This window comes from Netta rufina (assembly GCF_964035555.1).
Source record: "Netta rufina genome assembly, chromosome: 1".
Taxonomy (NCBI): Eukaryota; Metazoa; Chordata; class Aves; order Anseriformes; family Anatidae; genus Netta; species Netta rufina.
The window spans coordinates 27,972,856-27,988,726 of record NC_140123.1 but is presented as its reverse complement, the minus strand read 5'-3'; the positions used below and the strand labels follow the sequence as shown (position 1 = coordinate 27,988,726).

The 15,871-nt window shown below is 47.4% G+C and overlaps 1 protein-coding gene across 1 annotated transcript; it reads left to right on the top strand.

Moving 5' to 3' along the window:
- Positions 1–647: 647 nt before the first annotated feature.
- On the top strand, positions 648–1,259 carry CCDC70 (coiled-coil domain containing 70; the record flags this gene model as incomplete). The annotated part of the gene is made up of 1 exon (XM_084284170.1): positions 648–1,259. The coding sequence occupies one exon, from the start codon at positions 648–650 to the stop codon at positions 1,257–1,259; it is 612 nt and encodes a 203-aa protein (XP_084140296.1).
- Between the last annotated feature and the right edge of the window lie 14,612 nt (positions 1,260–15,871).

The following is a 15,871-nucleotide window of genomic DNA, read 5'->3' as shown; positions in this document are numbered from 1 at the left end:
TAAGTCATAATAAATATAATGAAACAGTATAAATAAGTAACCAGCTTTAATCCCAGCTGCAGAATTATTAGGCAGGTTAATGAATGGAAAATTATATTTTTGTTTTCATTGTTCAAGTTTCTCTGGAAGCTGTGATTTTCAGGGTCTTTACGTGGGACTCTGTGAAGGGGCAGGAGACAACCAAGAGGCAGAGAGGCAGCAGTGACTCGAGCACCAGAGGGGAAGGCTGGTGCCGCCGTCCTTCACTTTGGGACCAGATGAAGTGGGGTCAGGGGGAGCAGTGTGGTGTCACTGGTTGGGGTCAGCACAGACAGCTCAAAAGCAGCAGCACTTGGGGTCACACTGGGAAATGACACAGAGAAATCCTGGCCTTTGTCCCACGTGGCACCAATTCCCTTTTAGGTACCACCGCAGCGAGTGCTGGCTGAGACCTGGGCAGGGATTTCTTTTTTACTCATGATAAATGTTTTTATTTCTGGTATAATGCCATTTTAAGCCAGCTGTGACGTAGATTTGGATGATAACATCACTGGCACCCATCAATCTTCTCTCCTTTGGGCCACAGAGTGAGAGGTGGGGGCCAGGCTTGGTCTCTGCTCCCTCCATCAACAAGGAGCACCATGAACCAGAGCTGCCATTCCCAGGTGATGTCCTGCTCACCCTATTTCTCCTTACGCCAAGAGAAGCTCCTCAAGAAGCTGCAGGCTGAGAAAGCCTTTCGGGAGGAGGTTCAGGGCTTTCAGAAGACAATGAAGAACTTTCGGGAGAAGATCAAGGCGTTTCGGGAAAAAATCAGAGCTTTCAAGATGGCCATCCAAGCCTTCTGGGAGGAGGAAAAGCCCATCTGGGAGGAGGAAGCTGCCTTTTTGGAGGAAGAAAATGCTTTTCAGGAGGAAGCAGAAACCTTCTGGAGGGAGTATTGTGACTTCTGGAAGCACTCGAATGCATTCTGGAAGAAGGATGCAGATTTCTGGAAAGAAGATCAGCTCCTCTGGGAGGAAGACAAAGTCCTTCTGGATGAGGACAGAGTCCTATGGGAAGAAGAAAAAGCCCTGTGGGCAGATGAAAAAGCTCTCCTGGAAGAGGAGAGAGCAGTCTGGAAAGATGAGGAAGCACTCCATGAAGACGAAAAAACCCTTGAGGAGGATAAGATATTGATCTGGCAGGAGGCCTTTGGTCCCGAGAGAGAGGACGGGCTGCTCCTGGCTGTCGCTGGGGTTGGTTCCTGGGGTGTTGCCGCCTGCAGAGGAAGAGCGTAAATTGTTCTGCTAGGCTTGGAAACATGAAAGCCACACATATGGGCATTTATTTAACAGTGCTGCACTTCAACCACTTCTCTGAAATAACATCTCTAGATATATGTGTAAATATGAGTAGTTTGTTTGCTTGTTTGTTGCTGCTATTTGCTTTAAAGCCATTGCACACCTTTTCAGGACATCACTTGTTCTTTTGAAGTCTTGCAGTCTGAGCAATGGGTGGGTAAAGCCATGAGGTGAGGGTTTCATGGCTGAGATCATGTTCTGGAGCTCACAACTGCTCAGCTAACTTTTTGAAGTTTCTACCAACTGAGTCAACAGTTTATGTAGAATCACAGAATAACAGAATCACTTAAGGTTGGAAAAGACCTCTGAGATGATCTGGTCCAACCATCCCCCTACCACCAGTGTCACCCACTACCCCACATCCCCAAGCACCACGTCCAACCCCTCCTTGAACACCCCCAGGGACGGTGACTCCACCACCTCCCTGGGCAACCCGTCCCAGTGCCTGACTGCTCTTTCTGAGCAGAAATGTCTCCTCATTGCCAACCTGAACCTCCCCTGGCACAACTTGAGGCCATTCCCTCTGGTCCTGTCACTGGTTACCCGTGAGCAGAGGCCGACCCCCAGCTCCCCAGCCCTTCCTTTCAGGCAGCTGCAGAGAGCAATGAGGTCTCCCCTGAGCCTCCTCTTCCCCAGCCCAAACACCCCCAGCTCCCTCAGCCACTCCTCACAGGACTTGTGCTCCAGGCCCTTCACCAGCCCTGCTCTGGACACGCTGCAGGGCCTCGATGTCCTCCTTGTAGTGAGGGGCCCAAAACTGAACGCAGCACTCGAGGTGCGGCCTCACCAGAGCTGAGTGCAGGGGAATATCAACTGATAAATGACGACCTTCCAATCCTCCACATTTAAGAGTCGCAGTGAAGACTCCTATGAGTCTTAATGACAGAACTCTTGCTGTTCCACCAGGTTTGGATTCTGACTCCCCACATAACTTCTCAGGAGCATGACAGGAACATTGCCTGCTTGGTTTAACCCCACACAACCTCTGCTTAGCTGACAGGGGCAGAGGATGAGATAGAAGTGGGAGAGATTACAGGAGTCAGCAGCATGTGGGAACCATGCAAGCTGGAGGGAAAGTTGGCAGCAAGTCCCTCAGCAAGGGGGAAATAAATTTAGCTGTGTGAGTATGTATGTGTGTGTAAGATCAGGAGAAGATACACGCAGGGATTTGGGCTATTATTCACCTGCTGAGCAACTACTGCCAGAGCACCCCCTTCTTCTGCAGGGTGCAGGAGCCTCTTGAAGAAAATCCTCGATAACTGCAGAGCAATACATGGTGGATGTTGAGCAATATTTTATGTGGTGTGAGCACAGACCTGGTGCCTTCTGCTGGTAAAAGCAGCTGTGGCGCAGAGCTTGCTGTTGTTCTTGCCCTGCCTTTCTGATATGTTGGTTTTTTGTGTTTGTTTTTTTTTTTTTTTTTGTTTGTTTTGTTTTGTTTATTGTTTTTTCCAAGGATGAACTAAATTCAGATGTTTTGCTCCTCTGAAGGCAGAGCTGGAGAGGCTGATCTAGAGGCAAATCTCCCTGTGATCCTCTGCACATCCAGGAGAGTGGGGAACAAGAGCAACAGTGACAATTTCTCCTCCTCTCAGTCAAACCAGGCTGTGATCTTTCTCTGGTATGCTAGCATTAGCAGCTCACCCCCCTTACGGGATATAATCCCATATATATGGGATTTTACACTGAAAAGGCTCAAGGACACGGTGTAGAAGCCTTTACAACTGCTGCTGAAGAATCGAGTGACTTCTGCAACTGCCAGGCATGCCTGGGCTGTCACTCAAGTTCAGTCCTTTGTGATCTTCTGCGGGATAAGGCTGGGTGTCCTGATTAATTGCGCTCAGGACAAATTATGCACTATGTCTATCCTGAAAAAAAAACATGAATATTTATTGCTCAGTGAATAACCAGCCCATAAAAAAGGCAGCTGATTCAGCCATGGTAGGAATGCTTTGCAACCTTTGTTATTATTATTCTATTATGTAAGCCGGAGATGAAAATGACCTATTAGACCATTCAGTGCAACTTCCTGCAAATTCAGGGGACTTACGCATTCAAGCTTTATCATTTAGGCACTATGGAGAGAAAGAACCTTTCAGAAAATAACAGTATGCAAAAAGCCCTTGTCACTTAATATATTTTAATGTCAGAAAGCCAAGAATTTATCTCAGTTATTCAAATCCACACGTCAAATTAACATCCATTTAAACTAAAATTAGGTATGTTTTCTCTCACAAAGAACTCGAAGCACATGAACTGCTCTTATGAGAGCTCCTATTCACTTCCCCCTGCACAGGAGAGCAGAGCAGCGTTTCTCTGGTGAGAATGCTGTCAGTATCATACAATGGTTGCGAAACTTGAGACATTACACATTCCAGCAGAGAAGAAACCAAAGTTTAGGCAGGAAAAAAGGGTGTACTCGTACACTTTTAGACTGCTGGTAGCTCCCCCCAAACACTGCACCCATCTGGCATCAGTGGCACTTGCTGGGGTGACATTGCTGGAGAGAGAAGCATGCCATGTACCAAGAGCTTACCAGGGTTGGTATTTCTCAGTGGGAAATTAGGGGACACCTGCTCAGCTCTGGACTGAGGATGAATTTCAGGCATGAAGCCAGTCTCTGCTGACTTTCTGGACTGACAAAAATGACAAGAGGAGTAAATAAAACAACCATTGTTGTGGTTGAAGTTTGCCACCTTTAAAAGATGCAGATGGATGCTGTAGAGCCGTGAAATTCAGAGTAAAACAATACACAAATACATGTCTCTTGGTAGAGTTATTTGCTGGGGGGCAAGAAAGAAGAGGACATGCCTGAAGAGCTGAAGAAGTTTAAAGCATGGACTCATCTGAAGGAGGGTGGAAGGGCCTAAAGAAGCTGACAGATGCACCCATGCCGCAAAAGCTGCCATACCTATAATGCTCTGCCCAAATGCTCGTCTAAGCAGTTTTTGCTTGCTTCATCCTCAGCACTGGTGTGGTACAGCCACCACCTACCCTCTAAGGCTTCACTCATTTTAATATTTTTATGGTGTCTGAGGTGAATCTCCCTAGTTGCACTTTTGATTTCTTACCTGTAGCCCTGTCCACTGCAGACATGGAGAAGTCTTTATCTTGTATTAATTTGTCTGATGCGTGTTACTGTCTTCTCTGTCCAACTCTCCTTAGACTAACCTGTCCCATCTCCTGTCCTCCTTCTCTGACCACGTGCTTTACATATCTGGAAGGCTTCTGGCCCTGCTTCTGGCCCTCCCTCCAAACAACTGAAAAAACTGAGATAGATTGCAGCATCCTGATGCAATCCCAAAGATGTCAAAACTCTAGGTTACAGCAGAAGATACTGTTTTGCAGATGATATTTGTCAGGAAAAAAAAAAAAAAAAAAAGAAGAAAAAAAAAGGGGGGTACAATTTGTGTAATTTCAGAGGGATAGCACCTAGATACAGGGAAACATGGTGAACTCAAACACACCTTATATGTTGGCAGTGCCAATCACTGGAAGCCGATAACCCTCCTGCTCTCCTCTCCCGTTGGTGCTGTGGGAAGGCCTGGCTTATGCCAGAGCTCACCTGCCCTCTGGTGTGGGCCATGCACTTCTTGTTATCTTTCCCTGGAAATCCTTTGTAAATTGGAGAAAAACATGGAAGTATTTTGGAAAATATTACAGAAAAATTATGTCTGGGCTTCATCCACGCTGACTGCCAGCCCTGACCTCAGTCACAAGCAAACTGATGCTGATGAACCTAAAACTCATCTTTCTAACAGATACTCAGGAGTTTTTCCTTTCAAAATTTCTGCTCAAGGGATTCACAGCAGGCTATTTTGTGTTCAGGGCCACAACGGTGGAAGTGACGGACTGCAACGTGGTACCTCTAGAAACACAGAACCACCCAAAGCCCAACGTGTCTTGCAGAGGGATGGCACCAACTTCCTCACAGAGCAGTAAAGAGGCTGAGTCATTAGTGCCAAATCAGCATAAATATTTGAATGGGAGAAATAAATAGCTCCAGAGCTCACCTGCACGTTTGTAGAAATGCAGTCATCAAAAACCATTCCTGACGCATCCGCGGAGCTAACCTGTGGGAGACGCAGAACAGGAAAAAATGGTGAGGAGTTATTTAAGGCAGCTGACATGTCTGCAGGTGTCATAAGCTGGAACAGAATAAAATTAAATCTATTCAGTATATGTGTGTATATATATCCGTGTGTGTGCGCGTACATCTATAATTTCCAGCTCTTCGTGTCAGTCATTGCATAGGAGGAGTGTAAAAGAGCTGTGACTCACGAGAAATTGGAGGTATGGAGAGCATCCAGCCAGAAATACAAATCCTGCCACTCTGCCAAGAGGCAAGGCTGAGTTGTTGAGGAGTCAATGCAGAGGGTGTAACAGAAAGAGAATAAGCAAATTAGAATTAAATAACAACAAAAAATAATCATGTTTTTGACCTTTAGACTTCAACATCTACTTTGAGTTGGAGAGGAACCACTGAGAAGATGTATTTTTTAAACAACTCTGTAATGCTGAGAATCTCTCCTCCTTTTTTTTTCCCTATTCTTATTTTTCCATTACTTATTGATTGAAGCAGGAAAATTATTGCCAAAGAGGGAGAGAACTGCGGATTCTTGAAATATGGGGACTTTGGGGGAAGATTTTGGTCCTGATCCAGAAGTTTTCTCAGTCTACGCAATCCCTCAGAGTACTCAGAATACCCCAAGGCCTCATCTAAATCTGTATATAAAAATACGAAAAAAAAAAAATAATAAAATAAAAATCTAAATCTGTATTTAAAAAGCTGTGATTCTGCTGGATCTTCAGAAACCATGGTGGCAGTTTTAAAGAAAAACATAGCTTGTGTCTTGGATCTTCAGCTTTGCACTACACTACCAGTGACACAAAGCCACCAAGCAAACAACCAACCTCCCTTGGCTGCAAACTATCCTCTTCTTTGTGATTTTTTTGCCCCCTGCTCTACTCATTGAGCTGTACTACCTCTGCTCTTGGAAGTGGTGCTTTGGTTCCTCCCACCAGGAGCCATGCACCTAATGATGGGCCAAATCGCAGCAGTAATGCTGGGGACCTCAGCGAGGGGCTGTGACACTGTACCTTTCATGGCACCACCTTCATTAGTTCTTCACCATGCTGCTCAAGGACAGCATGCCAAAAATTAATCTCACACAGCTATCCACCCTCCAAGTCTTTAACGTGAGCTATAGCATCACGATTTTCTTATCCTGCGGCACAGCTTTCTGAGCATTTTCGCGTGGGAGCTCTTCCAGTAGAATTACTGTTATTATTATTATTCATGTGAACACATTTCCAGGGCTGTGCTCAGGTAGACTGAGAACACTGAAATAAAAGTTGGGATGAAAAGCTGTAATTTAGCTGCTCATCCTGCCAGTAGATTTCCAATTCATGCATGTGTTTTGTTTTTTTTCCCCTTGTCCTTACAGATGGACCCACACACTCGCACCCTGACTGCCTTACTACAGGCTGAAGGAAATGAGTAAGACCAAAAGTAAGCAGGTGCCTCTTTTGTGAGCACACACAAAAAAGCCACTTTCCCTATAGGCTCCATTACAATGTCAAGCTGCAGCCCAGACACACAAAGTCACACTGCAGAGAAAGCTTTAAGTTCCCCAGTCGCTTCACACCTGCCATATACACACTTCATTTTTCAAGTGATTATTACTGGACTTGCATCCTACCAACACACGTGGCCTTTTCTTCTCAGCACCACTCAGAGATGCATCTGTGCAGCCTGCAGCTAGGTTTAATTTAAAAAGGCAGCCCAAACAGCAGCCCGAGGGAAAGTCATTAATACTGTGCAGTAATGAAGAGATGAAGAAACAGTTGCGTGACCTGACTCTTCACACAGAGCAGCCAAGGAGGGACACCTCCCCAAGAGGAGACGTAATCAAGGATAGATGGAGACAGACACAATTAACAGTGTGGATACAGCTTGAAATACATCCCCCTCCCTGCAAAGCAGACATGGCCCTGGTAGGGAGCAGCATGGGGAGAAGGAATTTGTGTAAACCGATGAAGGTGTAAATAACAAGGCCTGCAAGGATCCCTCCATGGGGAAGCAACAGCCCTGCACCACCCTGCTCAAAAGCAGCAGGATGCTTCCCACCCAGCACATATCATGCTGCCCATTCAGGGGTTTCTGCCTTGAAAATCCAAGGGTGACAACTGCCAGGAGTCCCTAGGAGACCCCTGCTTCCCAGGGCGCAGCTCGCTCAACCCTACAGCCACTTTCTTCCCACAGCACTAGCTCTGGAGATGGCAGCGGGCTTTTGTGTGCATCTTTGGCTGGTGGGTTCATGGCAGGGGGAGCAGCTCCCCAGTGCTTGGTCTCACATCCCCACACCTCACTGTCCCTGCAGAACATCTCAGGAGTGCACCACCCACCTCCTGGGTTCTCTTCCAAGCACAGCCCCACAGACCTGGTGCACTCATCAGGGATGGTGGAGGACTGGCGCGGGCAGACACAAACTGAGCCAGGAGTCGGGACATGGCCATGGCTTCATATACATGGATGGAATGGACCAATCCTGGATTTTAATGCCAGAAACCAGTCTTTACAATCACCTGGCATTTTTAGCATCCAATCCAAGAACCTCACAGAACAGCATTTATAACCTACTCCAACCAGATTTGACTGGGGGACAGCAGGTGAGGAGATAGCTACACCACCTCTGCATACTTATTCCCACATGTCACGCAGTTTCCATCTCCTCTCTCACAGACATCTGTGATTCAGCTCCCATCACAAGCACTTTCTACCAGCTGAGCATCTGACACCCTCCAGCAGTTTTATCCGACGGCTCTTCTGTGCACTAAGGACTAATGTGTCTGTAACAGGCTGGAAAATGAGCAGTCTGTGCTACCAGTGTGCATGGCCTGGGTGAATACTGTTGCCATCCTGGAAGCCCAGGGGCACACCAATGTCCTTGCCCAGAGTGCTGCAGTTTACCTGGGAAGGAAACAGGCAGACATGAGAGACACAGATAGGTCTGGATGTCCAGGTAGAACAGCAACCACAATATAAACCTAAGCTCTGGACTAGGATCCACAGAGTCAAAGAGTTACAGCAGGGCTGAGGCTGTCAGGGAGCTCTGGAGGCCCCGTCCCCAAGCCCTGCTCCAGCAGGCCCCCAGCACAGGGTGCCCAGGGCCCCGTGCAGGCGCCTTGTGCCGCTCTGCCAGGAGGAGCCCCCACAGCCTCTCTGGGCAGCCTGGGCCAGTGCTCAGCCACCCGCCCAGCACAGAAGTGCTGCCTGGTGCTCAGAGGGAGCCTCCTGCCTGCCCCTGGGTACCCACTGCCCCTGGCCTGGTATCCATCTTCAAAAATCTTACAGGAGACAGTGCCAAAGGCCTTACTGAAGGAACAGGATACAACAGGAACACATCTCTCAGAGGGCTGACCCTGGGTTTTGGGACACTACACAGGGCAGTGACCACAGCGAGGCCATGGCCAGGAAAACCCAAGGAGACAACAGCTCCAGCCAGGATAACTCTCCTCATAATGTGCCTACTTGCTGCCGAACAGCAAACAGTGAGAAATATATGCAATGTTTGGCTGCTGAAATGATTTGCATTGTATGTAGTGGTGCTGGGCCACTCTGTTGAGTGCTGGCATATGAAAGTATCAGTTCACAACCTCAAGTACAGAGACAATAGCTGGTGCAGCACACATTGCCATTGGTGCATATTTTTAGACTGTTGTAGGCGTTTGCAGCCATTTTGAAGTGCCTTGATAATTTTGCAGAATTTTTTTTTTTTTTTTTTTTTTTTTTCCAGCAGGAATTAAGATTGCTTCCTGAGGGGTCATATAATGAACAGTGTGCAAAAAAATAACCAAAGGACTCCGTTTTCCTCTCAGGTCAGGGCAGGCCTTTGGGGCCTACTGTAATGCTGAGGCTGCACAGCCATGGCTTCTGCTTGTTTCTCTGCAGGGCTTTGAGACGCCAGACAGCATTTTTTGTGACTCTGCCCATTTTACCATGCTCTCAAGCATCCTCCCTTCGCTCACAGATGGTCACATCCAGAAGCTTTCTTGGGGCCAGGAACATGTTTGAAAGAGAGACTTGGGCTATTGGGCAAGGGAAGACTCCAATACACAAGAGGCATTTGCCTTTAAGGATGTGACCTTAAAGGTAAGAGCAACCTTAATTCTCTTTCAACCAAGTTCTGCAGCTGGCAGCAGTTTGGTGCTGAGCACCAGCCAACCAGCCCCTTCCAAGGCGCTAGAAGTTTTCTAGCACTTAAAAATCCATCAGAGAAATCCTGCAGATTGCAGTCATTGCACTGTGAAAATCCTCCCATGCCAGAGGGACATCTGAACCAAGAGGGACATCCAACGTCAAAACCAGCTCCATGGTTTGTCCACAAAAAGAAAAGGCAGCAGCGTGACCCTGGTGACAATAAACACTCATCATTTGGATGATTAAGTCCTAACCAACCCCCCCAGTGTTTGTGTTTCTGTGCTGGATGCCATCAGTAATTCTGTCCCCCCTCACTGATTAGTTATTGTTCATAATGAGAATCCACTTTCCAGTTTACCTCACCAGGCAGCCTCACCGTATTCATCATCACAGCATCCAAATATCCAGTGCTGCAATTGCAATCAAAGTGAGAGATGATCCGTGATATGGTTTTTCTCTCATTCCCCAGAGCTGGCCAGAAGGAAACAGCAGTGAGAGACAAAATGACCCTCTTGCTTTTAAACATGCCAGGCACAGCCTTCGGGGAGCTGGAAAAAACAGACCTCTTGTATTGAACTGTAAATTGTTGGTGCGGGATTATGTTGGGCTATTTACATTTTACTGCATTGGCCCAGCATAGGCCTTTTTTTTTTTAATTTTAATAAAGGAGTTGGCTTCTGAATGTTATCAGCCAAGCTCTTGAGGATTTGAAAAGCATGCCCAACCAGTCTACAAAAAGGAAGAGCTGCAGAGGTGGAAGCCGTACCCCAACAGGCTTGCAAGGAGCCAGGCTGGAAGCTGGCTACATATCCTGGATACTGTGGGTAGCTGTTGTAGTTGTTAAAGAGCTTGTAGTTATCCTGCCCAAAGCACAGCCAGAAGACAACTATTTACAAGTGAGGGAAGGTCCAGATGGCAAGATACTACATCAGCAATAAGGCTGCACCAGTAGTCCACGTGCCATGTAGCTGTCCCATGACACAGTTCAAAATATAGCGTAGCTCAGATCTTACTACATTTTATGGGTTTTCTCAAATAACTAAGAGTAACCTTGGGCCAAGATAAAGAGAGATTCTAGCAGGGCTTAGGCATGGCCTAAAAACAGCACTGTTTTTTTCTCAGTATTATTTTCATCCTTAAAGAGAGTTTTAAAAGTATTTCAGAAACATTGAGTGTTTCCAGTGAACATGCAGGTGGATGCCCTGAAGCTCTCAGGCAGGCATCCTCCAGGCCTGGCCATGCCATGGGGAGATGATGCCACCTTGGAAAGACCAGGGCAGCAACTCATTCAAAAAGGGCACAGCCATGCAAACGCTTTCTGAAGCAAAGTGGGTGGTCACCCATAAAGATATTTCTTCAGTGTGCCCGTGAGTGTTGAAGAAGGCCTGCGGTGCTCATCGTGGCAGTGAAGCCATGAAGAGACTTGGAGAGAAGCTGGTAAATGCTGGTGGATGTTCATGACCTCTTCCCAGCTCTCAGCTTGTAGGTGCAGGGACAAGCAAGATCTTCTGTGAAGGTGAAAGGTGTAGCCCTGGAGGATGTGTGATCCCAACACGGTGCCTGCACTCCTCAGCACAGGGCCAGCAGTGGTGGGAAGAGGACATCTGATGTGGACACAGAAACGGGACGTCCATGTGCGGTTTTGTGGCTGAAATGCCTTCTCCAGCTTTCTGTGGCCATGGGAAATGCTGGTTCCTGTAGCCAAGCCAAGGTTTTTCTGTAGGAAAACCACCCACCAAGTCCTTGCTAATTGCTTTTTGTGGTAAATTCAGTGGGGGCTGAATGCCACTAACAAGGATAGCTGCTCTGCAATTAATTATCTTTGGAAGGAACTGGGATTCAGCCAAATGCCAATGAAGTCAGAGGGAAATGGGAGCTGCACCACGCACGAAGCAGTGAAAGAGTTTCACCTGCAGTCTAAGAGCTGTAGCGTTCCCTTCACAAAACCAGGTGGATACATCTTTCTGCAGTTCTTTGCAGCCACTTGTCACACCAGAGCTAGCCATTCCTTCTCCAAGTGGTGTCACGGGCATCCCGTGCCAATATTTTAGAAGAGAAACTTACCTAAGATGAAAGAAAACATTACCAGCCAAAGAGAACGGCTCATCCAGCACATGGGTATTGACTATTTGGATAAACAGCCCAGAGGTCTTGCCTAGGTCTCCTTTGTATTTCAAGAAAGCTCAGCCAGCCTCCTCTTTTCCAAAGCATCCTGCCTCATTAGAAACACCTTCTTTTAAGAAATCATTTGTGTGGAATTGCTTTCAAAGCACAGGAGAGGGTAAGGCAGGCAACCTTTCTCTGGGCTAATAGATGAGAGCTGTAAACATCAGACAAGGGAAATGTATGATCACGCCAATAAAAAGCACTCTCACAGTCACTGCTGAGTTACTGGGAGATAAGCAGTTGTCTTTGTTCCCCGTGACTCTCGGCTGCTATTAGCCAAATGAAATAATTACGGTTATTCAGACCAGGCAGTTTAAGATTCCTTCCCATGCTCCTGCTCCACTGCCCCACTGATCTTTGTGTCGAGGATTTACAGGTCTGAAATTTGTGAAGAGACCCTGCAAACATGCTCAGGGTTTGGCACAGTAAGAGTGCACGGGATTTACTGCACATCCTGCCTAAAGCTTACCTGCAGAGGGACCATGGCTATTTCTTCCAGGTTCTAGGAAGAAAAAACCCTACCAAATCTGACTTACATCAGCCCCAGTCACACCTCGATACTACACCCGAGTCCTGCTGATCTGACCAGGCACATCCCAAACTTCACAGACTGCAAGGAGGTTTTTTCTCTCTGTCAGTAAGGCAGAAGAGGGGTTTGTTTGTTGTTTGTTTGTTGTTTTTTTTTGGTTGGGCTGTTGGTTTTTGCTTTCTTTTTGCCAAACTGGGGGATTCATTACAAAAACACCGTGGCCACTTGCAGCACCAAACACGCACATATGCAGCACAGGAGATCGAACGAGGACAGCGTTGCTGATAGGTGCAGTCGTTCTCATTACACCTGCTGCCATCTCTCACAAGTGTTTTAATTCCTAAAGAAGTAAGTGGAAGGGCAGCACTCACAGCCAGCACTGTCATTAGCGCGGACGGGTAAATGTAACACTCGGGTATTGCAAATGCTCTGGCAGAACTTTTCATCTGCTCCTTTCATTACCCTTCAGGTTTATTAGAGGCCTTTCCAGCGTGTCTCTTTTCTGACTTATTCATCCAAGAATGACACCGAAAATGCTTCAAGAGCCGGTGAGGATGGAGAGGGGAAGAAGCTGTTGGAGAAGGAATGATCCGTGCCTGAATCAGAGAGTAATGCTTTGTCTGCTGGTGAGCTGTTCAGTTTGTTCATGTGCTTTTACGAAGCTAAGTGAGCTCTTTTAAGGTCCCCTTTTAAATTATTTTATTTATTTATTTTTTTAAACAAACCAGCCAAGCAGGGCTGTAGCACAAAACGTCTGCTCCCTGCTGGGGCAGGCACTGCTCAGGCCACTCAGCCCCTGCCGTGGTTCAGCCTCATGCAAAACACGACCAACACTTTCCCCGTGGAAAAGGTCTGATGTCTTATTGCTGTGAAGCCCCTTTATCTCAGGGCTTTCTCTCATTACTTTGATGATTGCTCAAGAGCAAGCTCACGTTTCTACTGCCTTATATTTATCCGAATTGCTTAGCACAAATGCTGCTGGTGTAGACTTTCTTACTGCAACTTGACCTTGACCAGGGTGGCGTTGGCCAGGTCACCTTTACAGCCAAAACCTGCCTCCCTGCTTGGCATGAGGAAAGCAGCACAGCACCCAGAAGCCTTCCTTCCCTACCACTGCTTCATCCCTAAGATGGAGAAGGCTCAACCTTCGTTTTCTACAAGCAGAACAACCAAACGACAGCCTCTGAGCAAGTTACTTGTGGCACGAATATATTGGCAGCTGTACGTTTTTTTTTGTTTTTTTTTTTTTTAATCCTCCTGCCATACAGAGAGGATAAAATTCCCGACACAAACGGCAACTCTGCAGCAGGTACCTGCCATAATTACAGTAATTATGTTGTCTCCTATGAATCGGTGACAGTATGGGCTTAATGAGCCGCTTCCTGTTCGGCAGGTTGCTCCCAGCCCCTCGGATTTGCAACTGCAATGCAGAGCTGTCTCCGAATAACGTTAACCCTTGCAAGGGATGTGAGCACGCTGGGGATGTGCCCTGTGCATGGCCAAGTCTCCCTCCCTGCCAGGAAAGCCTCCACAACCACACCAACCTTCCCTGCAAACCCCAAATCCCCTGCCCTTCGTGCTGGAGATGCTCAGCCCTACAAACCACCGCACTGACACGCCGGGAATTGAGGAGGATCGCACCGTGTCCCTCAAGGGACCTCATTAAATCCACAGGCTTGAGTGTGATGAAGGTGTAGGGAGGAGCGGACCCCTCATCAGATGCAATTAAAATCTGCTGTATTATTAACATAATAAGGGAACGGTGCCGGAGGAGGTCTCAACAGGAGAGCAGGACTCCTCCTGCCTGCTGGTAGCCCGATGGGGACAGGGCATGGCAATGCATTCCCCCAAAGAGCAGAAATGCCGAAAAATATAACAGAAGTAGATCGAGAAATGTGAATTTTAAAGCAACTTGCTTTAAGAAAAGCTGAAACCAACCATCCTATAACCAAAGGAGGCTTGGGTGATGCTCTCAACTGTGCATATCCAGCCCCTGTCCCATGTCCCACACTCTGTTCGGGGTAAAAAAGAGATGACGGTGAAGGACAAGTAGTTTGGTGGACTTCTTTCAAAACCAGCCCATCTATTTGCTTTTTAGAGAAGCCATCTGTGAGTGCCTGTAGGCCTCAAATGTTCAGATTTATGCCTACATTTGTGTGATAACTCCCATGAGAGGTGCAGCTGAGGAGCGTTGAGCACGTGCCTCCGACTCAAAAGGACTGACAGCAGGATCGACAGTCAGCCACTGACTGATTTCAAAAGGATTTACATTTGGGCTTGGTGTGACTTCACCCAAATTATGATTCTGCGTAAAACAGAAGCCAACCAAACAAGAAGTCTTGCACCCTCGGGTACCTGGGGAGCTCAAATTTCTGCCTGAAGGCGTGGGTTGGTGCTGAGCACGCAGCCGGGGACAGGACGCTCAGCCTTCCTGCAGCTCTGCTCCTCTCCTTACATTGCAGCTTGTCAAAGGGAAAAAAAAAGAAAAGGAAGCTAACAATAATTTTAGCAGACAGCACATGCGGAGCTGTCAAATAATACAACCAAGGTAGCAATTCAGAGCTCCGTGCAAGTAAATGCTTGCCTGAAATCCTCTGTTCCCCAGCTAGATAATGTCAAGTCAACCCAAAATCTTAGGCACGCTGTATTCTTCGACTTAAGCTGCCCCCTTTGCATTTTCCTTCCCCTCGTGGCTAATGAGTCAACGAGCACTGACTGAGCTGGATTTTCAGATGCTTTGCAGATGAAGGGGATTCTCCGCCTCGGGCCGAGCCTGCAGTGACATCTCGTGGTCCCCTGCGATGTGGGGTGCTGGCTCCAGGTGGCACAGCCCCAGCCAGGGCCACGCAGCCACCTGGGCTGCTGCACTCACCGATAATAACCAGCACACGCTGATAATAACCAGCACACATCTCCCAGGGGAGTTTCCTTAGCCTGGGGCAGCTGAACGCCCAGGCGAGGAAACAAAACGCACACCTCCTCATGCCAAATCCCTTCCCCTTTACCTGGGGAAACTCCAGAAATGATCCTTTTGTGCATGAACAGCTCGTGAAAATCAGATCATTGCTCAGAGAGCCTGCAGCTGGGCTGTGCTTGCCTGCAAAGCCCCGGTGCTTTTAACTCGAGACAAGCAGAGGAATCATCTCCCTCCTCCTGCCTTTGTACCTGTCTGGGACTCACATACAAGCAGGACGCTTTGCCCTTCACTTCTTTTGTTGTGGCTCTCAGATGGTTTCCACTGAAAACCAGCATGCTTGGTGGTGGTGTCTTAGTAGAGGAAATTAAACCGGACATCTCAGCGTCATCTCATTTACCATCCCGCACTCCACCGTATTATTTCGCCGCCTACTCATTTGTTTTCCTCACGCACGAGCCCATTCAGAGAGAATCCCATCTCTCTAAGACTGTTTAGTCACGCAGAGGATGCGATCAGCCTGCACAGAACTGAGATCACACCAAGGGAATCGCTTCTTTTCCCTGAACTCAGGGCACCAACATTGTTATGCAAAACAATAGCAAGAGGAGGAAAATGGTTGGAAACCATCACTGAAACACTACGGATCTGCTGCACTAAGAATCCCATGGAAACCAAAGCAACAGCAACTTATCCTCTAAGTGTCTTCTGTGTTAATAAATATATCTATAAATATA